This window comes from Euprymna scolopes, chromosome 44 (genome assembly GCF_053919585.1).
Source record: "Euprymna scolopes isolate OS-2025 chromosome 44, ASM5391958v1, whole genome shotgun sequence".
Lineage (NCBI taxonomy): Eukaryota > Metazoa > Mollusca > Cephalopoda > Sepiida > Sepiolidae > Euprymna > Euprymna scolopes.
Window position 1 is genome coordinate 6,697,655 of NC_136525.1, and position 23,262 is coordinate 6,720,916.

General features: G+C 36.5%; 1 protein-coding gene across 1 annotated transcript in view; it reads right to left on the minus strand.

Annotated features, from left to right (window-relative positions):
* Positions 1–22,415, minus strand: part of LOC145268662 (vesicle-trafficking protein SEC22b-like) — a 38,874-nt gene extending 16,459 nt beyond the window's left edge. Inside the window, exon 1 of the mRNA XM_080124149.1 lies at positions 21,927–22,415. Coding sequence (XP_079980275.1) covers positions 21,927–22,001 — 75 coding nt within the window. The 5' untranslated portion in view covers positions 22,002–22,415. The remainder of the gene's footprint in view (positions 1–21,926) is intronic.
* Positions 22,416–23,262: the final 847 nt, after the last annotated feature.

Below are 23,262 nucleotides of genomic sequence, written 5' to 3' on the forward strand. Positions count from 1 at the left end.
CAGATCGGTATCATGTGTGTATGTATGTATGTTCGCTTTTTGTGTATGTCCGCAAAAGAATTTCTCCTGGCGGCTTCTTGAGGTCGTCGCTCATTTTTAAAACTTTTTATATCATATCGAAATCATAATATCTACGAGTTACAAATTGGGGTCGTGTGTGTATTTAATTTGCCCGACTTTCGAAAGCTAAATATTCAACATTTTTCGATCGGCGCGTGTAGATTCGCCTTTTTTTTTTTCGTATAATAAAAGTGAAACTAATACGAAGGTTGTTGCATCGTTCCCAGCGTGCAAAAGCAATCAGCTTTGATCAATGCGGGTTTTTCCTTATATCAGAAAATTGCTATTCAATTTGGACAATCCCCTTTCAATGGGGAGCTGGTCCCCCCCCCTATCCTCTTGGAGAAGCCCAAACTGCCCAGCAGTAAATGAAAAAATGATCCCGCAGTGAAACAAAGTAAACAAACGCCAAAAACCTGCCCCGTCATCGTAACGCTCCCGTGATGACCTCATTAAATGGCCACCTGTCAATAAAACCTCCTTGACTTACTTTAATTGCTCTTACATTAATATTGTCACTGTAATGCAGGTGTTCAGGCTCAGTCCATAGGCCTCAAGGTTACAGGTTCGAGCCCACATGCCACCAATCCCCCATCTTTTTTTTTTTTTTTTTAATTGCTATCGTTAAGTTTCCTTTCTGTTGATTTGCCCCTCCTCCCCCCAAACACACACACACACACACACATCTACAAATATCCGGGCAACGCCGGGTACCTCCTGCTAGTAAAATAATATAAATCTCATCTGTCTGTTTACATGTATGTACGTTTGTATGTCTGCTTAAAACTTTCGAAAGAGGCGACGGATTTTCACAAGATCGGTATCGTTTTGAAGTTCAACCCTTCGGACGACAAATACCGAAAAATTGGCTAAAAACATTAATTCCTTCACCCTTAACTAGCCACTTCTCTACAGGAAGGGGTTGCTTTTTTTTGCCGATATTTTCAAAATCGCCTCTTTCGATTGTCTAGCCTTAATTTAAATCTACGTCACTTCCGGTTTGGTGACGGGCTCAACAGCAAAGACGTCACATTGTTTTTTTATTTCCTCCTTCGCGGTATGGATTCGAGCTTGCCTGTCTGCTTACTACAACTTTTTTTTGCACAACACACACCTCCAAACACCCGGGCAACGCCGGGCACCCAGGCTAGTACCAAAGTAAATGAACTTTAATAAAAAACGTTTTAGCATAGATGTTTAGTTTTAGTTTCAGGACATGTGATTTAACCTAAGGTCAGCTGTTGTATAGAAAACATTTAGTAATCAATTTCTAGCTTTCCTTGCAATATCATGACAAAAAAAAAAAAAAAAAAAAAAAAAAATGGTGGACCTGTACAATGCATCCCCAACCCCCACCTTGTATTATTTATTTATTTTTTGTCTTTTTTTCAATTTTTGCAGCAGATTATTATCGATTGGATACTTATCTATCAGATTATATATATATCTATATCTATATAAAAGTGTCTGTCTGTCTACATTTCCCTACACAATAACTCCGTCAATTTTTAGTCTACAGACTCGAAATTTGATACACAGGGTACTGAGATTTGAGGAAATCTTTGTGATTGGTTTTCGGCCAGAAATTTGGCTGTTAAAGGGTCAAAGTTCGACGATTTGACCTTTGAGAACTCTACAAAACTCCTACGACAATTTTGGGTCTAAACACTTGAAATTTTAGATATAGGTTCCTTAAACATGGAGCTAACTTAATAACTTGATTTGAGCCCAAAACACTACATTTAAAGGGGTCATAATAGGGGTCAAAGTTAGAAAAATCGACCGCTTTTTTTTTTTTTGCTCAACATATACTTCCAAACACCTGGGCAACGCCAGGCTGAAATGCTAGTATATCTATAAAAGTGAAAGTGTCTGTCTGTCTGTCTGTCTGTCTACATTTCCCTACACAATAGATTTGTCAACTTTTAGTCTACAGACTCGAAATTTGATACACAGGGTACTGATATTTGGGAAAATCTTTGTAATCAGTTTTCAGCCAGAAATTTGGCTGTTAAGGGGTCTAAGTTCAACGATTTGACCTTTGAGAACTCTAGCAAACTCCTTCGCCAATTTTGGTTTAAACACTTGAAATTTTAGATATAGGTTCCTTGGACATGGATCTAACTTAATAACTTGATTTGAGCCTAAAACAATAAATGTTAAGGGGTCATAATAGAGGTCAAAGTTTAAAAAAATTTTACCTCTGCAGTCTCTACCAAATTACTCAGACAATTTCTGGTCTAAACATTTGAAATTTTACATAAGGGGTATTCAGAGATAGGGCAAGCTTTTTAATCGGTGTGGGTTGAAAATTTAAGCTGCCAATATATAAATCTATGTATGTTTGCATGTCTGCTTAAAACTTTCGACAGAGGCGACATATTTGAACAAGATCAGTATCGTTTTGTAACTTGACCCTTTAGACGACAAATACCAAAAAAAAAAAAAAACATAAATTTCTTTGCCCTCAACTGGGCACTTTTCTACAGGGAGGGGTTGCTTTTTTTTTTGCCGATATTTTCGAAAGTCATCCCTTCTTTTCGATTGTCTAGCGTTAATTTAAACCTACTTCATTTCTGGTTTGGCAGTGATCGTAACAGCAAAGACGTCACGTTTTTTTCACGTTTTTCTTCTCCTTCGCGGTACGGGTTTGAGCCTGCCTTCCTACTACTTTTTTTTTTTTTTGCTCAACACACACCTCCAAACACTCGAGCAAAGCCGGACACACATGCTAGTATATATGTAATATAAAAACGAAAATGTGTGTGCATTTTTTGTGCATGTCTGGCAAAGGCTTTTGGATAGGGGTGGGGGTGGTCCGGGTGATTACTCTTTTTTTAGAACCTGATATATGGTACCTAGATTATAATATCTACGATTTACAAAAGGGGGTGGCATGTATCTTTTATGTGGGCGACTTTTACACGCTATTTTCGCAGTATTTCTTAATCTTCACGTGTTTATTTGGCTTTTCCGTATATAAGCGAAACTGAACCTGTAGCAAAATGAGCCTTCCTGGCACTTGTACTTGGGATGTACAGAAAGCAACGAGGTTTGATCAATGCGTCCAAAACCCGTCATATCAGACAATTGCTATTCATTTTGACACTTCCATATTTATGGGGAGGTTTTCCACAACGTCTTGGGGGGAAATGCAGGCACTGGCTTGCAGCCAAAGCTAAGTTTCCCCATATGGCATGATGTTTGAATCAAAACAGTGTTGTAGCGGTATTCAGCATCATCTAGGCTGACCGATCACCAGTTAAAGATAGGGACAATAGAGAACTCTAACAAGGGAAAAGGGATCCAGACAAACAGAGATTGTATCATTTCAAGAGGACAACAGTAGGAATTTAATAAAGATTAGAAATCTTAAACTGGTCCAGATCAGAAAAAAAAACCCCAAAAAACTAGCAATCTTCTGGAAGGAGGGAAACAGAGATTAAATAATTTCAAGAGGATAGAAGAAAGTTCTTTGTAACTTTACTGTAGTGCATCTTAAAAAAAAAAAAAAAAAAAAAAATGCATTTCAGCAAAAAACACTATTACATACTTATGTGCCATGCCGAAATTAGTATAAATTCCAAACATTATGAAAAACGGTTCCGTAGAAAAATAATTATAAGTAAAAACAGAATTTTTAAAAAGTTGCAATGTTTCTGTAACCCTTTAGATGCTTGAAATCAGGGGGAGATAACTGCTCTCAAGTTGGCCATCTTGCTTATTCTCGATAATACTATACAGGTTTTTTTTTTCCCCCCGAGAATCAGCTCTTACATATCTTCTACTGGATGATTTTTCGTTACTTTTGGAATTTATATTAATTTCGACATTAATTTTTTTTTTCACAAAAGAGTCACCACTTATCAAGGCACAGAGGATAACGGGTATATATTAGTTATGGGATTATAGTGCCGTAATCATAAGTAGTGGAGATTTTGTAAATTGGATTACTTGGAGGGACGGTTCATGACACGTAAGCACGTAATAATGTTTTTTCCCGGAAATGCCTTTGTTCGTAAATACAGGATTGGGTTGGACGGCAAGTTCAGGAGCGCAATGTTTGAAAAGAAAAACAGCAAAAGGTTTTCAAGAAAAGAAAGAATCCTAGCAACTATCTTTAAAATGATAATTACAGAAGCAAGAGACTCATCAGTCCAAAAAAAAAAAAATCAGGAAGAACAGCACCCGACGCTCTCCTATTTTCTAAAAGTCACTTTGTGTGTGCGAGTTCCTTCGTTATAGGTTTTTTTGTTTTTTTTTTTACAGAAGCTTGTCAAAACATGAAGCTTCCCCAAGATGAGAGCCATCCATTTCAACTGATGCCAGATGGGGATCAGGTTCCCAAACGGCTGAGCCTATCCTTTGCAAAATTCACACAAAGCTAATTTATATGTCTGGTAGTGTTCTTAGATATGTTTGGTACAGAAATTCATCCGATAAGTATCAAAAATCAAACAAAAATCCCATTTAAAAACAGCTTTTCTCTTTTATAGAGATAAAGAATAATTTTTACAGGGGAATATTTTACGTTACACCAGCAAAGGGAGATAATAAAATTTTAGCAAATCATTTCTTCTTAAAAAAAAAAAAAAAGAAGAAACAAGAAAAACAGATTTATTATAATGTGGAGGTATAGCTTAATGGTAGAGTATTCAACTGTAAATCAAATGATATCCTGGTCAAACCCGGGTGTACCTCACTAGCAGTATCAGAATTTTGGGGACATTCGCAGGCGAAGTCGCCATTTTGAATATACACCTATCTTTCTATCAGATTTTAATAATAGTAAAACGTAATTTAAACCCGTAAATTTTATTTCAATAAAACGAGCAAAGACCAAATTTTAATATCATAAAAGCTTTAATAGAGACATAAACAATTTTATTTATTTTTCCGTCGATTTCTTCACTTAACATTCGAACAATAACATTACTTGAATCTTACGATAATTATTTTAACGGCAAAATAAAGAACTTACCTGGTTAATGAGTAAGATATGCTTTCTTTTAATCTTCCTGTATGAGAATTTATTCATATTTATGTATTATAATCCATGTATTTTTAAATGGAAGGATTTTTCCAACACACGGCGACGACGGCGTGTCTTTAAAGCAAGTTGTAACGACACCGGAAGTGAAAAATTATCTCTTACTTATGTACGGAGGCCTATAAGTGTAAAAAAAAACCCACTAATTCAGAAACCTTAATAATCTCGATATTGGATTATATTCCTTCAAATTTTCCACTTTTAAAGGTTTTTGGAGGCGCTGAAAACATAAATAACCATTTATATATACGGCAAACGAAACTAGTAGTTTCCAAGATAAAAAATTTTACAAATGGTCACAAAGTGGGGGGTCACTTTTCTATAATGATGTGACGTAAAATGGGCACCCACTTTATGGCCACATTGCAATGAACAGATTGACGGTAGCAGTACGTTTTTGCCTGACTTAAGGGAGATAACTTGTCCGGTTTTTTTTTTATTTTTTGTGCCTTGACGCTATCGTAGACAAAATCTGATAGTTTTCATTTTTTCATTAACACGAATTACTATATGACGCAGATGTTCAATGGTATTTTTCTTTTTTTAATATCTTAAAGAAATACCTGAATATTTTTTTTATTATACTATAAATCTGCATTATCCGAATTCGTCTTTTTTTTTTATATATCGAAAAAAAGGAAACCAGGAATTAAATATGATTATATAAACTGATCGACTATTAATTACTGGAACATTCTAAACAAAAATTAAGCTTCCACGTAAAAAAAAAAAAAAAAAAAAAAAAAACACGTGGTTATCGAAAAAAGAAGGATTTAAATTTTGGACTTTACCGGTAAATTACCAGATAAGTGATATTTTTTGTTGTTTTAAATTTGAGTATTTTATTTATTCATGTTTTATCTTCAATTTGTGATATATAAAACGTTTCAAGCAAAATTAATTATTAAATTTCTCATAGACATTCCAAAATGGGGGGGTGAATTTATAAAACAACGTTTGTCTAAAATATTATATTTAGTTTATCGGAAAGAGCATAAAATTTTACATTCACCCTGAAAAAAACGTAACAATTGAACGAATAGGAAAATTTTGATAGATTTTTAAAGTTTAAAAATTGAAAAATATTCATCTCATAAAAATCAATTGATTTCATTACGTAACAAAATGGCTCCCTAGAGCGCACGCACTTTGTAAACAATGTTTTTTAAACAATGAAAAATAATATTTCTATTATTTTTTAAACAACTTAAATAGTTTATTTTGGAAGCATATTCTATAAAGAAAATAAATAACCCACTTTAGAAAGAGAAATTACGATTTTTCTATATTTTAATCACAGTTTTCTGTTAGGGGTGTCAAAAATTCCCCCAAAATTCTGATACTGCTAGTACCTCACCATTTTATTTTAATTTTTTCTTATTAATGAGTTCAATTTACAATAAAAGATGAGGTACCATTTAAAATCGTTGCAAATCATTTCTTCATTTGCATATTTAAAAACTAAACAGAAGTGACTTTTCCAGGGCATTCATGGTTGAGCTCAAATATCAGCTGACATGATATTGTAAACAAACACAGACGGAATTTGATGAATGACATTATCATTTTTTTTGTGAATTAGTCCATCGGGCAAATTATTCCTCATAATATATAATATTCAATAGAGGATTGATTCTATAATAATACGTATACAATCTGCATAAATTAAAATATCATGTTTAAGCGTATTGTACGATTGGGCAACGCCGGTTAACAGGTCCTGCTAGTATATAATAAATTAAAACATCATGTTTAAGCGTATTGTACGATTGGGCAACGCCGGTTAACAGGTCCTGCTAGTATATAATAAATTAAAACATCATGTTTAAGCGTATTGTACGATTGGGCAACGCCGGTTAACAGGTCCTGCTAGTATATAATAAATTAAAATATCATGTTTAAGCGTATTGTACGATTGGGCAACGCTGGGCAACCAGCTAGTCATGAACAGAAAAATGAACCTAAAGACAGCGATTTCATTGGTTGAAATATTATGAAAATAATAACCAGGCCAAGAATAGTAATCAAATTAATACATGGCATGATCACCAAAGTTAAGCAATGTTAAGTCTCATTAGTACCATATGGGTGACATAGTATTCGGTTTAACATCTATTTTACACTAGCTGAGGTGCCCGTTGTTGCCCGGGTGTGTGGAGTTAGTAGTAAGGAACCCCGGTGGGTGGAGAGCGGTAATATAGGGGGGAAATGGAACCAACAGTAGGCAGTTTGGGTGGAGAGAGGTGCAAAAAAAAAAAAAAAAAGTGATAGTAGTAAGGCAAAGGAGAAAAAAAAAGGTTAAAACAAATGTGACGTCCTAGCCAATGTCTCCATCGCACGACCAAACGTCACGAGCGTTGAAATTAAGCGTAGTCAATCCAACTGAGACAATGACTTTGCGAAAATGTTGACGCAAAAAACCGGACCCCTCCTTGTAGAAAACTGGCGAGTTGAGGGTGAAGGAATGAATGCTTTTGGCCAATTTTTCGATATTTGTCGTCAGAGACGTCGAGCTTCAAAACAATACCGATCTCATCAGGATCCATCACATCTGTCGAAAGTTTTTGACAGACATACAAACACACAAACTGACAATTGAGATTTATCAATTTTACATGATGGCATGTGTTGGACGGTTTTAAGAAATTAAAAACATATCTTGGGCCAGGTCTTTATTTATCCCTCTTTTTTTAAAGTCCAATTTTATCACTTCTTCCCATGTTTTCTTTGGCCTTTTCCTGTGAACCTCAACTGTTCTACAACAACTCTCATCCAATCTTTCAATGTGGCCATACCATCAAAGTCTCCATATGCAATCATCCTCTAAGGTCATAATACTGTCTTCAAGACTAACATTACCCACCCGTTGTATCATTCTCATATTATTTTTCTCCATACAACGCATGTCCTCAAGAGTCACTGCCTAAGTTTTAAGGAAATTAGCAATCTGTTGGAGTTGTCTCCCTTGGACTGTGCGAATAGTTAGTCCCAGTTGTTCTATGCTCCGACGACACGTTTCTATTTCATTAACACGGACAGTTTCAGTAACTTGGAGTTTCCTCCTTTTTAATTTGTGCATAAAAAAATGCAAACGCATTTTTCCTTCTCTTTGTGTCAAGACGTAAATAAAAGCTTTTTTTTTTTTTTTTACAAAGGCATCACCACATTATCAAGGCCAGGAGGCCACTCAAGGATAAGGGTTAAAGAGTGTACAGTAGAAATTGGACAATATAGTAATCATTAGTAATGAAAATTTGGTAAATTTGATAACTTATATGGAACGGTTCATCAAGAACTTATTTACGTTAGACTTGAAGACAACCATATTGTAGTCAGCCGGAAAGCAGGAAAATGGAAGACAATTCCACAGGCGTGCAGTTCTAAGAAAGAAGCTTTGATCATGGGATCTACGTTTAGGTTTAGGCACAGATAAAGAGTGGGGGGAATTATTGATAGTGTTTTCAGCTAGACGAGTGTTTCTTGTGAAAGTTTGGCGAGGGGAGACCATAGATTGAAGCTCAGTCGAACACTTTCCATGAAAATAACGATACATCAGAGACAAACTCGCAACATCTCTTCTGTGAGATAGAGGTTGCAAGGAAGAGAAAAGGACATCTCCTACGAGGCTACAAAGTCTATTTTTAACTCTATCAAGGCAGGACAAGTCCTTTCTAGCAGCTCCTGCCCAGATGTGGCAACAGTATTCCATCCTTGGACGTACCTGGCTCTTATATAGATAGAGAATAGCATCAGCAGTGAGATATCTACCGGATCGATAGAAAGATCCCACCATTTTTCCAGCAGCCTTGGCAACAGATTTGATGTACGTGTTCCATTTAAGATCAGGAGTAAGGTCAAGCCAAGAAGCTTGTAAAAACTTGAGGCCTCCTGAAGACGAGAGCCATTCATTTCAATTGATGCCAGATGTGGATCAGAATGTTGATGATGTGAAGAGAGAAGCTTGGTTTTGTCTATGTGTAAAATGAAAAGCATGATTATGTGTTAATTTAACCCTTATACCTCGAGTGGCTTCCGGGCCTTGATAAGTGGTGATCATGTAAAAAAAAAAAAATTATTTATTTTTTTGACGTTAGCTGGACTTCTAGTGTGGACAAGGACGTGCCCCTTAACCCTCCGGGGTCGGGGGGGGGGGAATGCTGAATTATTTCATGCAGCAGGTCTTTGGCAAGAATAGCCTGGCGGTGCCCATCCCCCTCCAGTATGAATCGTACTGAAAACAAACAAGATATATACACACGCCTGATAAACACTTCCCTTGATCAGTAATGGCAGAAGTTCCCTGGACTTACTTTTTGTTTGCAATGATACTAGCATCTGCAGCTCCCTGTGCTCCAATCATCAAGGAAAGAAAACTTTATGAAATTTATTTATATAATTTCTTTGTTTAATTATTCAACTTGATTAATAAATGCAATTTTTGGGTTGCCCTAATTATAACTTTTTATGTTTCAGCGTTTGTGTTTTGTTAAGCCTTGGTACCGTTTGCCACATTCTGGTTGTAATTAAATGTTTTTAGATGTACAAAGCAAAATGACAAATGAACAAAACAAAATAAAAAGTTTCGTTTCATTTTCATACAAAAAAACATTAAAATTAGTAAATATTTTGAATGATATGGAACGAAACAAATCCAATCCCGCATGTAGGTAAAACTTTGAGACGTTATTGTGAAATGGCAGGCAAAAATCAATTTGCAAGCAGTGAATACCCTCCACCCCCATCAGCAACCAAATTATTTACAACAAGGCGAACGCCTGCCTATCACTGGCTGCCCTACTCAAGCTTTTAATTAGGGAAATAATTTCAGTTGACTTTTTTGAGGGAGGACCAAAAAACCATGGAAATCATGGCTGGATAGGCTCTAGGTTTAACGTGCCCCCCTTCCCTCCGTCCCCAAGTAGGTCACTTTAGTTGATATTAGAATATCATAGAATTGAGGTCATCAGATCTAAGGCTGTCTTTCAGAATCATATTATTCATCCATTTCACTTCATGCAACGCATATCCTCAATCCTCATTGGTTTAGGTTTTTTCTAAACCGTTAATTTCTTATAAGTAAAAAAAAAAAGGAAAAAAATGTAACCCTACAGGTCCCTCTGGGCTGCATCTGTCACAATCCTGGTCACAGCACCATATTATAATCCTATGTCCTCTGGGCTGCATTTGTCATGATCCTGGTTCACGGGATCATATTTGTGACATATCCCTGGCTGTGTTCGTCGATCCTAGCTCACAGGACCATAGATGCAACCCAGCGTCTAGTGGTGGATCCTTCAAGGGTGACCAGACTCTACTGGTCACTGGAAAATACTGTTCTGATATTCTGGGCATGCCAAACATGTGCAACCCTAAGTCCATGTGACAACTCTTGTCTTCGTCATACGATGCTGCGATTGAGTTCATCCTTCGTGGGTGTATGGCTTGTATGCTGCTCTTCTCAGCCACAACTTGACTTCGGTGCTGTAATAAACCATGTTTCAAGTCAACAATTCGAAAATAACTAAGATCATTTATTATGAATAAAAATAATTATTTCAAAAGATCTTCACAGTAAACTCTGTACAAGGAAAGCTAAGTTCTTTGGGTTCTCAATGGCTTCGTGATGCAGGTTGTACAACTTGAGTTCATTTAGACAATTTACCAGGTAAGAACAAGAACCTTATCTCTTATGGCGATTTCCTGCCCTTTGGGCAAGAGCCTAGGAGCAATGCGTTCTCTTCAATGCCAGCCAGCCAAATTTCTCTTATTTCTAAAAACACAATGGTTTTCATCAAATGTAATTTTGAGTCACCTACCTTTTCAGATCACTCTGCCCTTCTCTCTAGAGATTACTCTTTCCTTTCTCTTTCCCATTATATTCTTTTTCTTTTCTTGTGAATTTCTTCTTTCTCTTTCTCCCTTTTTTCGTTCTTTCTTTCTCTTCAACTCAAATTATTTTTCTCTATCATCTTTCGGGTTAAATACCTATCATTTACACGGGAGGGGTTGGCACTTAAATATAACAGGTAAACCAAAATAACAATATTTCCTAGATACCAAAGCAGACTTTCTGTTGCCAGGTCAACTTCACTGTTATTTTCTGTTTATCATATCGGCAATAAAAACATATTTCTGACCTTGGAGAAAAAGATAACTTTCTTAAACCCCATGTCAAACACTCAACCCAACTCTTAGCCAGGAAGCAAGGTGAATTGGTGATACCCGGGCATGCAACATTGATAAAAAAATACTCAAGTACAATAACCATTAAATCAGCATGACACAATCTTTAAGAAGTGTTTTCAAACCTACTTATTCTTAACATAAGTAATCTGTCATGTGAATGATTCACGCATGCTCATTTGTGAAACAGTTGACAAAACTTGATGACTCCCACCTACAAATTTTTCAATTTTGACCCAAGTAGTCTTTTTTTCTGCATGAAAACTGATTAAAATATTTTCCACGTCTGAATACCCTATATACCTACTAACACTTTTTTTTCCTGCACACACACACACACACACACACACACATACCAACAAACACCTAGGCAATGCCGGGCACTCCTGCTAGTTTATTATAAACTGAAATACCGTAGATAGTAAACAATGTTAAATTCCTTAAAAAAAAAAATTTTTTTTAAAAGTAAAAGAAAAAAAAAAAGAAACTGAGACATGTGTAAGCAAATATATTTAACAGTTCATTATACTAAGGAAGAAAACAAATCCCGCTTCCAAAAAACTCCTTCTCAAAGAGAGAAGGCAAAGCCTGGGAAGATGGACTTCCTAGAACTGCAATATACCCCAGTCAACAGAAAAGAGGTCATTCTAAAACGGCTGTTTGGTGCAGAGAGAAAAAAAAATCTGATCTAGCAATCAATTTCTTTCATCTCACTTAGAACATGCCCTGTTAGGTGGTTTTGTCACCCGAGCACTAATCATTTTTCAAAATGTACTAATTTCAACTGAACTATTAAAAGAAATATTTCCAGACGCTTTGGGATTTGCAGGTCAGATAGAGAACTTCCTGACACCCATGAAGAAAGAGTCCTCTCTCTCTCCTGCTTTTGTCACCTAGAGGCTGAGTAAAGCTATCTTAACTTGAAGATATATGGCAGCCAACCGAACCTTCTTACTTTATGTTTCTGAACATTTGTAGAAAAAAATTCTTTTGGCTTTGCAGGACATGATTGAGTTTTGCAAAGGGAAAGAGAAAAACACTAACATCAATGTTTGGTGCATTTTAGGTCAGAAAGTGAATATCTTCAGACATCATCATCTCGAAGGAGGAAGAGAATAAATGGAGGAATGAGGTAAAGTAATTGTTACGTAGTAGATCGAACATAAAGTATTTGTTAGTTATTTATCTATCTATTTATCTATGTGTATTATCGATATATCTATCGATTGAGTTATATATGTAGATATCCATCTCGACCTATCTATCTAATTAACTGGAGAGATAAACAAGAGATAAATATGAAGAATGTTGATAAAAACTGTCAAAATATGATAAAACCATATCATAGACAAGTGTCGCCGGAAGCATCTGATCAGCTGACGGAAGTACATGAGGGTCACTGGCATCCGGCTATCCGTTCCAGTGTCGACTGCCATCCGGCTATCCGTTCCAGAGCTCACTGCCATCCGGATACCCGTTCCACTGTCGACTGCCATCCGGATACCCGTTCCAGTGCTTGTTGACGTTCAGCTACCAGTTTTTAGCAACTAATCCCATCGCATTCGGATCTTGAATATACAATCTCCATTACCTATAAATTTATCATTTCGATTCTTAGTAAATAAAACACCATTGTTTTAGATAAATATCAGTGTGTTATGGAGTAGGTCGAACACAAGAAAGTATTTTTAAGTTATTTATCTGTTGATCTATCTCTTTATCTATGTGTATCATTGATATATCTATCGATTGAGTTATCTATTTCTGTATCTATCCATCTTGATCTATCTAACTGGAGAGATAATCAAGAGATAAATATGAAGAATGTTGATAAAAAACTGTCAAAATATGATAAAACCATATCATAGACAAGTTTACCAGAAATATCTTATCAGCTGACAGAAGTACATTTATGTTACATGGTTCTAGTTAGCTGAGAAGAATAATTAGAGTTGGAATTTGGACGTTGAGCAGAGCGGATGGTTCAACGGGGGATGAGGGAGATGTGTCTCAGAATGAAGATCTACAATTAACCGCTCAAAGATATTCACTTTCCATTCTTCTGCGATCAACACCTGGAAAGTGAATCAAAACTGTATAAAATACAATCAGTGTTCTTAGAAGTGAATGCATATTCGTTCAAAGCCTCCCTCTCCGAGAACAAGATGAATTCCAGATGGACCAAGATCAAACACGCATGAAAATAAGGTATGTCCAAAATACATGCATGACACACACACACATGAACATTTAGATGATCACAGCATTAGAACACAAATAGATCGCAATGACGTACCTTTGGGTTCAGATAGCGAAGAACCACCATAGACATTTACTGACACGTACACACATTTTGGTGAACTCTTCGTCACAAGTACATACCTCCGTATGCATGTTGGTACCCCATTACACAACACAATGCCACAATCCACGCACGATCGTTGGGACACGCCCTTCATCATCCACCAACTGATCCGATTCACAAGGCAAGATTTGTGTTCATGGAAGAAATTTCAATGGAATAAATCCAAAGTCAAACTGTAACACAGGAAGGAATGGGAAAAAAAAAATGGTTTCAGCGTTATGGACAAATTCAACCTAAAGCTGATCCCTGAATTCTATGGCTTCCCCACTGGCCTATCTATCGTTGAATATTTTGAAAAGCCCAAATAGCTTGTAACACAAAAAAAAAAAAAAGGAAGAGAAAAAAATAATTAAAGAAAAGGTAAGACAACAAAGTGACTCCGTAACACGCAACAAAAGTCTCCAAAGATTCTCGTCACTATTCGTCCGCATTCTCTCCTTTTATGCTGTTGAGTGGTGAGATTTTGCACATGAGCGGCAAGATTTTCCGTTACATTGCGAGAATGCTTAATTATAAAAGTTGTGGGTGCCGCCATCTGGATTCTTTCTTCCCTTGGGAGTCACCACTTATCAAGACCTGAAGGCCACTCGAGGATAAGAATTAATGAATGTAAGATAGTGGTGTAGTAATCGTTAATGGTGTAAAATGGGGTAGAATTTGATTATTTATGGGGACGTCCAAACAAGAACTTGTTTACATTGGATTTGAAGGATACTATGCTGTATTCAACTGGGAAGCAGGCCAGTGGAACAGTGTTCCATAGGCAGGCAGTTTGGGGACAAAGCTGCATTTAGATTAAGGCACAGATTATGGGAGGTTTGTGAAAGGCAAAACTCGACTTTTTTTTTTTTTTTTAAACTTAGGAATCAGTACTTATCAATGTCCGTTTGAGGATACGGGTTAATGGATGTAAGGCGGTAGTTTAGTAATCGTTAATGGTGTGAATTGAGCAGAATTTGATTATTTTGTTTTTATATGGACAGATGCTCTGATGGTAACGCTAAATATTAGATAGCTTCTGTGGTACCAGTCTTCACGTATTCTGGTGAAAGAACTGACCCACTAAATTATCACCCCATTAGCCTCCTCCCGCTTTTCGCCAAAATATTTGAGTCCTTAGTTAATCAAGCCCTAGTCCAGCACCTAACAGCTGCTAAACTCCTGACTGACAAACAATATGGATTCAGGCAAGCCCGTTCAACAGCAGATATCTTAACTGTAGTTTCTGAACGTATATACCGTTCATTGGACAAAACAGGGGAGGGTAGAGCGGTAGCCCTTGCTATATCTAAGGCTTTTGACAGGGTATGGCACGATGGTCTTCTAAGGAAAATTAGATCATATGGTATCACTGGAAGAATTCATAATGTAATTAAATCCTTCTTAAGTAAGAGAAAAATCAAAGTTGTCCTTGGCGGTCGTACATCTAAACAATATGACATAAATGCGGAAGTACCTCAGGGGTCTATCCTTGGACCTCTATTATTCCTGATATTCATAAATGACCTCCCTGATAAAATTGTTTCAGAGATGGGTATATTTGCCGATGACACCACTCTCTATAACAGATATGAGGGGAAAACAAATGAACACATATCCAAGGAAATGGCAGAAACATTAGAGGATGACCTCCAATCTGTAGTGGAATGGGGACAAAAATGGATGGTCACATTCAATGCTGCCAACACTAAGCTTGTTTCCTTCAATAACTACAAGAAACCTTCTCTACCACCAATAGCAATGGCCAAGAACACATTGCCTGAAAGTACTTCTTTTAAACTCCTCGGCCTAATGTTTATAGGGAATATGAACTGGAATAGATACATTGAGAGCATTGCCAAGGCTGCTGCAAGGAAGGTTGGCTCCCTCTACCGTGCTAGAAAACTACTTACGCTTGACAGTATCCTGTACCTCTATAAGGCAACCATTCGCCCATGTATGGAGTACTGTTGTCACATCTGGGCTGGTGCATCTGCTGCTTGTCTCTCGTTCCTGGACAGGGTTCAAAAGAGAGTCGCCAACCTAATACGTCCTGAACTGTCATTTAGGCTTCAGCCTCTGTCCCATCGACGAGATGTTGCATGCCTCTGCCTGTTCTACAAATACTTTAATGGTGAATGCTCTGACGAATTGCAAACACTTGTACCTTCCCGCCGTAACTATCCCTGACAAACCTGACAAGCTACTAAGTCTCATCCCTTTACAGTAGAGATCCTTAGGTGCAAGAAAGCCTTTTACTCCAATAGTTTCTTCCCCAGAATTGCGGGTCTTTGGAACTCCCTTCCGGGATTCTGCTTTCCCAACTGCACTGGTATGCAGAAGTTCAAGTGTAATGTTGACAAACATCTTTCTACTCATCTCCCTTCATAATGACCCTGCTAATTAAGTCCCTGATAGTAGCTCCCTGCTTCAAAGTGGCACTGTGCCTTGTTTGGGGTGAAAATTGAATTAAAAAAAAATAAAAAAAAGATGCTCTGATGGTAACGCTAAATATTTTGGTTTCGATTCTAGCTGATGGCATCCAAGCCATTTTTTTTTTCTTATTTTTGAAATCACTACTATATATTGGGTACAATATAATAATCAATAAAGTATAGGCTTAATAATAATAAATACGAAATCAGCCAAAATTAAAATATACATATTTTTTTAACTTAACAAGACCTAAGGGCCATTCGAGGATAAAGATTAATGAAAGTTAGGTGGTACTGTCGTAATCGTTAATGGTGTAAATTGAGGAGAATTTGATTATTTATGGGGACGGTTCAACAAGAACTTGTTTACATTAGATTTGAAGGTTGCCATGTTGTATTCAACTTTCGACAGAGGCGACGAATTTTCACGAGATTGCTATCGTTTTAAAGCTTGTGACTTCGGACGACAAATATCGAAAAAGTGGCTAAAAACATTAATTTCTTCACCCTCAACTGGGCATTTTTCTACAGGGAAGGGTCGCTTTTTTTTTCGATGATATTTTCGAAAGTTATCCCCTCTTTTCGATTGACTAGCCTTAATTTAAACATTTGTCACTTCTGGTTTGGCGATGAACGCAACTGCAGCAAAGACGTCACTTTTTTTTTTCACGTTCTTTTCCTCCGTCGTGGTACGGGTTTGAGCCTGTCTGCCTACTAATTTTTTTTTTTATTTTGCTCAACACGCCTCCAAACACCCAGGCACCCAAACTAATATATAAAAGGCTATATGTTTGTCTGTTCTACATATTTTCAAACTCTATCTCCTCCGAAACTAAAAGTCACAGACCAGCGCTAGAGGCCTCAAATGATTGGATTTTTTTAAGGAACGTTGTTTTATGGGTCTTTAGCAGGTTAAAATTGTTTTTAAAGGGTAAAAAAACGGGTCTAAATTGAAAAAAAAAAACAAAAATAAAACAAAAAAAACGTTATACATTTTGTACATTCATCTTAGTTTATTTTTAATCAGTTCATGTGTGGGTCATGTTCGTACAGTGGTAACGTCACCAGCTTTGAATGCTACAGTTTTGATTTCAGTTTCGATTCTAGCTGATGGCACCCAAATTATTATTTTTTTTTTTTTACTTTTTAAATAACGACTCTATAATAATATATACGAAAATCTGGACAAATTAAAATATCATATTTAGGCATATTTTACGACCTGGCAAAGCCGAATATTTTCATATATTACCATCTTCAACACAACAATTAAGTAAGTACTAATGTGGGTTTGTATTACTGTACACATAGATTCGAAAAAGTTGTCAAAAAACAAATATATAACAAATAAATGTTATCAAAGGCAAGATAAGTTACTTTTCTACCAAACTGGATATATTTTTTGTGTTTTTATTCAATGTAACATGTTTATTTAGCTTGAAAACTATACAGTGTTTACCGATGTATTGGAACATTCAAGATGGCGTCTTATTCTCTCTTTAACACGGTAAGTCTGGGAAAAGATGTTATAAATAAAAAAACGGATAAAATACTGTTAAAAACTCGCTCAATATATGTTACCGTGACATATGTTGACATATATTCGGCAGGTTTTTAATAGTATTTTGTATAGTTTTTTATTTATAACACCTTTTTCCATACTTACGGTGTTAAAGAGGGTGTGAGACGCCATCTTGAATTTTCGAATACATCGGTAAACACTGTATGTTTTTCGAGCTGAATAAATATGTTACATTGAATAAAAACAAAAAAAATATATCCAGTTTGGCAGAAAAGTAACTTATCTTGCCTTTGATAACATTTATTTGTTATATATTTGTTTTTTGACAACTTTTTCGAATCTATGTGTACAGTAATACAAACCCACTAATGTTTTTGTTTAAAACTACATAGTAAAAAAACATTGATCTGTTGACTATCTTAACAAGATAAATTAGTTTAAAGAAATCATCTATGTCGCCAATAGTAACGTTTACCTTAGATTTGATGAAGCCAATACTGGCGCCCATGGGGGAGGGATGCTATGCACATTTTTTTTTTTTATATTATTGTATTTTCACCCCAAACAAGGCACAATGCCATTTTGATATAGGAGGCTACTATCTGGGACATAATTTGCAAGGGTACTAGGAGGGAGTTGAACAGCAAGATGTCTGTTTACATGACACTTGAACTTCTGCAAGTCAGTACAGTTAAGGAAGCAGGAACCCAGAAAAGGAATTTCAAAGTCTAGTAATCCCAGGGAAGGTACTATTAGAGTAGAAGACTTTCTTACATCTGGGGATTTCTACTATGTAGGGGCGGGATTTTGCTGGTTGTCAGGGGTAGTTACGTTGAGAGGGTACAAGTGCTTGTAGTTTGTCGGAGCACCTACCATTAAAATACTTGTAAAACAGGCAGAGGGATGCAACATTTCGCCGATGAGACAGTGGTTGAAGCCTAACTGACAATGCGGGACCTATTAGGTTGGCGACTCTTTTGAATCCTGTCTAAGAGGGAGAGATTAGTAGCAGATGCACCAGCCCAAATGTGGTAACAATACTCCATACATGGGCGAATGGTGGCCTTGTAGAGGTACAGGATACTCTCAGGCGTAAGTAACTTTCTAGCATGGTCTTCTTTGCAGCAGCCTTGGCAATGCCCTCAATATATCTGTTCAACTCATGTTCCCTGAGAATGTTAAGCCGAGGAGTTTGAATGAAGGACTTTCAGGTAATCTATTATTAGCCATAGCTATTTGTGGTTGAGAAGGTTTCTTGTAAATATCAAAGGAAAGGAGTTTAGTCTTAGCAGCATTGAATGTTACCATCCATTTTTGTCCCCATTCCACTACAGACTGGAGGTCTTCCTCTAGGGTTTCACCATTGCCTTGGATATGTACTTGTTCGTTTTAACCTCATGTCCATCAAAGAGCGTGATGTCGTCAGCAAATATACCTATCTCTGAGGTAATTTTATCAGGGTGATTTATGAATATCAGGAATAATAAAGGTCCAAGGATCGACCCCTGAGGTACACCTGCATTTATATCATATTGTTTTCATGTACGGCCATCAAGGACAACCTGGATTCTTTTATTTAAGAAGGATTAAATTATGTTAAGTACTCGTCCAGTAATACCATAACATTTGAGTTTCATGAGAAGACCATCATGCGGGTGTGTATTACTTACTGTACACAGATTCGAAAAAGTTGTCAAAAAAAAACAAAAAAAAAACAAATATATAACAAATAAATGTTATCAAAGGCAAGATAAGTTATTTTTCCGCCTAACTGGATAATTTTCTAATGTTTTTATTTAATGTAACATGTTTATTCAGCTCGAAAAACAGTGTTTACCGATGTATTAAAAAATTAAAAATGGCGCCCGACTCTCTCTTTGACACGGTAAGTTTGGGAAAAGGAGTTAAAAAAAAAAAAAAAAAGACGAGACAAAATACTACCGAATATGTCAGCCTATGTCAGGATAACATATATTGAGCGAGTTTCTAACATTATTTTGTCTAGTTTTTTTTTTTATAACTCCTTTCCCAAACTTACCGTGTCAGAGTCGGGCGCCATTTTTAATTTTCCAATACATCGGTAAACATTGTATGTTTTTCGAGCCGAATAAACATGTTACATTGAATAAAAACACTAGAAAATTATCCAGTAAGGTAGAAAAGTAACTTATCTTGCCTTTGATAACAAATAAATGTTTTTTGACAACTTCTTCGAATCTATGTGTACAGTAATTCAAACCCGCAGAGCATTTTTTTAATAGTACAACAACAACACAGAGCAGGGGCAGGGTGAGAGGAGATCAGGTACACAAACTTTTGATACACTGATATGTCTTTATGGTTAAAATAGATCGAAAAATAAAAACACGAGGCATTTTGCAGTAAAACAAAAACAAAACAAAAAATATATATATACAACGAATAAATTTTGCTTGGGTTGAACAATAAGTAGTGCCGAGTCGTAAGTTAGAAAGAAAAGCACGACCGACATTACATAATCATCTGTAGAGATAATCGCTCAAAAATCGAAAATTAAACAGAAAACCACCCAACCCAATGAATGTCACCAATCACGCGATAACGTAATGGGCGAGTCAGAAGTATAGGTGACCGGTGTCAGGTGAAAACCTAGCCTTTTTTTTTTTTAATTTTTTTTTTTAAACAAGGTGGTCACCACTTATCAAGGCCCGGAAGCCACTCAGGGATAAGGGTTATTGTAAGTACAGTGCGTTAGTGTGGATATTTTAGAGTGTCTACTTATGGGGGCGGTTCATCAGGAATTTGTTTACGTTGGACTTGAAGATGTGAAAATGTTCCCATTGGCAAACCGGACCTCCTGTTTTAGTTTAAAATAAATCTATAAATATATTTAAAAAAAAAATCAATAAGTAAAGTGCTCAAAAGTATCACATTTTTTTCTTTCATGTCAATTTGCTTATTTATTTTAAACTAAGGAAGTCCGGTTGGGTAATCGGAACATTTTCACATCGAGCCTAAATTTCCACCTTACACCGGTATGGTCGCGCTTAGGGTCCCCTATGCTTCTTAATCGCCTATTACGTTATGTTCTACTAGTATTTTATTTTATTTTTTTTTTGCGACTTTCGAGACTCCCCAGATGACCGTCTAATGTCAACCATTTTTTTTCTTATTCTAACTTAAAACTCCCCACTCGGCACTCCACTACTCGTGTTTCAAATTAAATAAACGCTTTAAAATAAGTTCAAGCGAAAAAAAAAAAGAAAAAAGAATTTATCAAGATTCTACAGTAACTTATCTTGCCTTTGGTAACAATTATTTGTAATATGTTTTGTTGGGTTTGTATTACTGTACACACAGATTCGAAAAAGTTGTCAAAAAACAAATATATAACAAATAAATGTTATCAAAGGCAAGATAAGTTACTTTTCTGCCAAACTGGATATATTTTTTGTGTTTTTATTCAATGTAATATATTTATTCAGCTCGAAGAACATAGTGTTTACCGATGTATTAGAAAATTCAAAATGGCGTCTCTCACACTCTCTTTAACACCGTAAGTTTGGAAAAGGTGTTATAATTAAAAAAAGAAACTATAAAAACCCGCCGAATATATGTCAAAATATGTCACGGTAACATATATTGAGCGAGTTTCTAACAGTATTTTGTCTAGTTTTATATTTATAGCACCTTTTCCCAAACTTACCGTGTTAAAGAGAGAGTCGGGCGCCATTTTGAATTTTCCAATACATCGGTAAACACAGTATGTTTTTCGAGCTGAATAAACATGTTACATTAAATAAAAACACTAAAAACATACCCAGTTAGTTAGAAAAGTAACTTATCTTGCCTTTGATAACATTTATTTGTTATATATTTGTTATTTGACAACTTTTTCGAATCTATGTGTACAGTAATACAAACCCTACTTTTTTTTGTTTGTTTTTTTACCACCTTTTCGTTTTTTTTGGTGCGAGTAACTTCGTGGAAATCGCGGATTCATAAATGCGCAAGTTGAATTCAACTTCTGCAGTATATTTTATTTATTAAATTGTTAGGTGAAAGTACAGAATAGTTATAAGACACCCTCCCCGTGTTAAGAATGCGTTTCTTCAGCACGGTGCCTTCTTTGCGGGAGCGCCGGCACTTTGCAGTATAGACAAGAAAACGGTCATCTGGGTAGTCTCGATAGTTGCACAAAAATCGAAAATTAAACAAAATACTAGGAGAACATTTACCAGCGCCCCAAGACTTTTTTTTGACAACTTTTTCGTTGTGTTGTCTGGAAAATGCTTTAAACATGAAAAATACGATTATATGGTTGTTGTTATTATAATTGAAAAACAAACCAACCTGTTCATCTTCTTGCACGGATGCTGCTAACGGTAACCCATCGGCAACCCGAGCTATCATCGTCATCAAAACCATTTTTACTTATTTTTTTTTTAAGGGTTTTCAAATTTACTTTCTGAACCTGTTTTTTTTTTTTTTTCTGCTGTCTCAACCAAAAAAGAAAATAGTTAATGTCTTCTTTTTTATTTTTTTTAGTCCAAACGTCTGACGTAGACTATGTTTTATCCTGTGTTCACAGAGAGGCAACCAGAAGAGAATATAAACCAGTTTCTAATATTTCTGGGGGGTGAAAAAAAAAAAAAAAACAAGAATTTGTTTTTTTTTTTGAAAACAGAAACTGGAGCCGACGACGAATTTTAGAACTGATGAAACGGACAACCTCCCACTCCGGTGTTTTTGTCTCCTCCTGCTACTCCTCCCACCTCTGTGACGTGGCTCGGCGCTGCGCAAGGCCGGAACTGGTACACAACAGACACGAACACACAGTTTAAGCGACCGGTGAAGACGTTGAAATCGTCCCTTACTTAATTCTGTTCCGCCCCTGGAACTTTGGATTTTATTTAAACAGGGTGGGACGATAAATTTGTCGCCCTAAAGAAAACAACACTACAGCTTCATTTTAAAACTTTTATTGAAAGAAATCAATTCAGGAAACTAGATTATGTAGTAGAGCTGACATCTATTCAATGTAGCCGTTTTCAGCCTCAATTACCACCTCGGTATGGATCCGGAACTGAGAGCATGTCTTTTCCACAAGTGCTAGCAGGAGCTCGGCAAAAACTCGGCGGTTGGCGATGATCAGGCTGGCTTTGGTGTTGTGTGAGGTCATGTTGGTGATGTTCTCGACGTATGACCAAGGAAGGAGGGGGGCAGTGAGAGAAGGGTACAAAGTCGTAGCACTCTTCTGAAGCCAAGCCTGGGTCTCTTTCGACTTGTGGACCGGCACTGAGTCCTGCTGCTACAGTGTAGCAGTAGGACTCAGCGCCCAAAGTAAGCCAGCGCGTCCCAATTGCAGTAGGAGATCACCACACTCTTCAGCATATTCAAGTACAGTTTGGTGTTGACTTTCAAGTTTACTTTGAAGATGTGAGGTGGCATGATGTGGCCCTCACTTGAAACCACACTAAACACCATAACCTTGACCGGAAACTTTTTTGAGCTTTGCCCTCAAGCGTTGGATGGTCCGGATTTGCATTTTGAGGGTGCTGGCAATGGTCCTGTTGTCATAACTTGAATCGGCAGAGAGCATGAGTTGTACAGTGGCACATCTTCAATATTGCTCGTTGAACATTGCATGAATTTCAGACATGATAGAAGGCTCCTATCACTCTTAAGA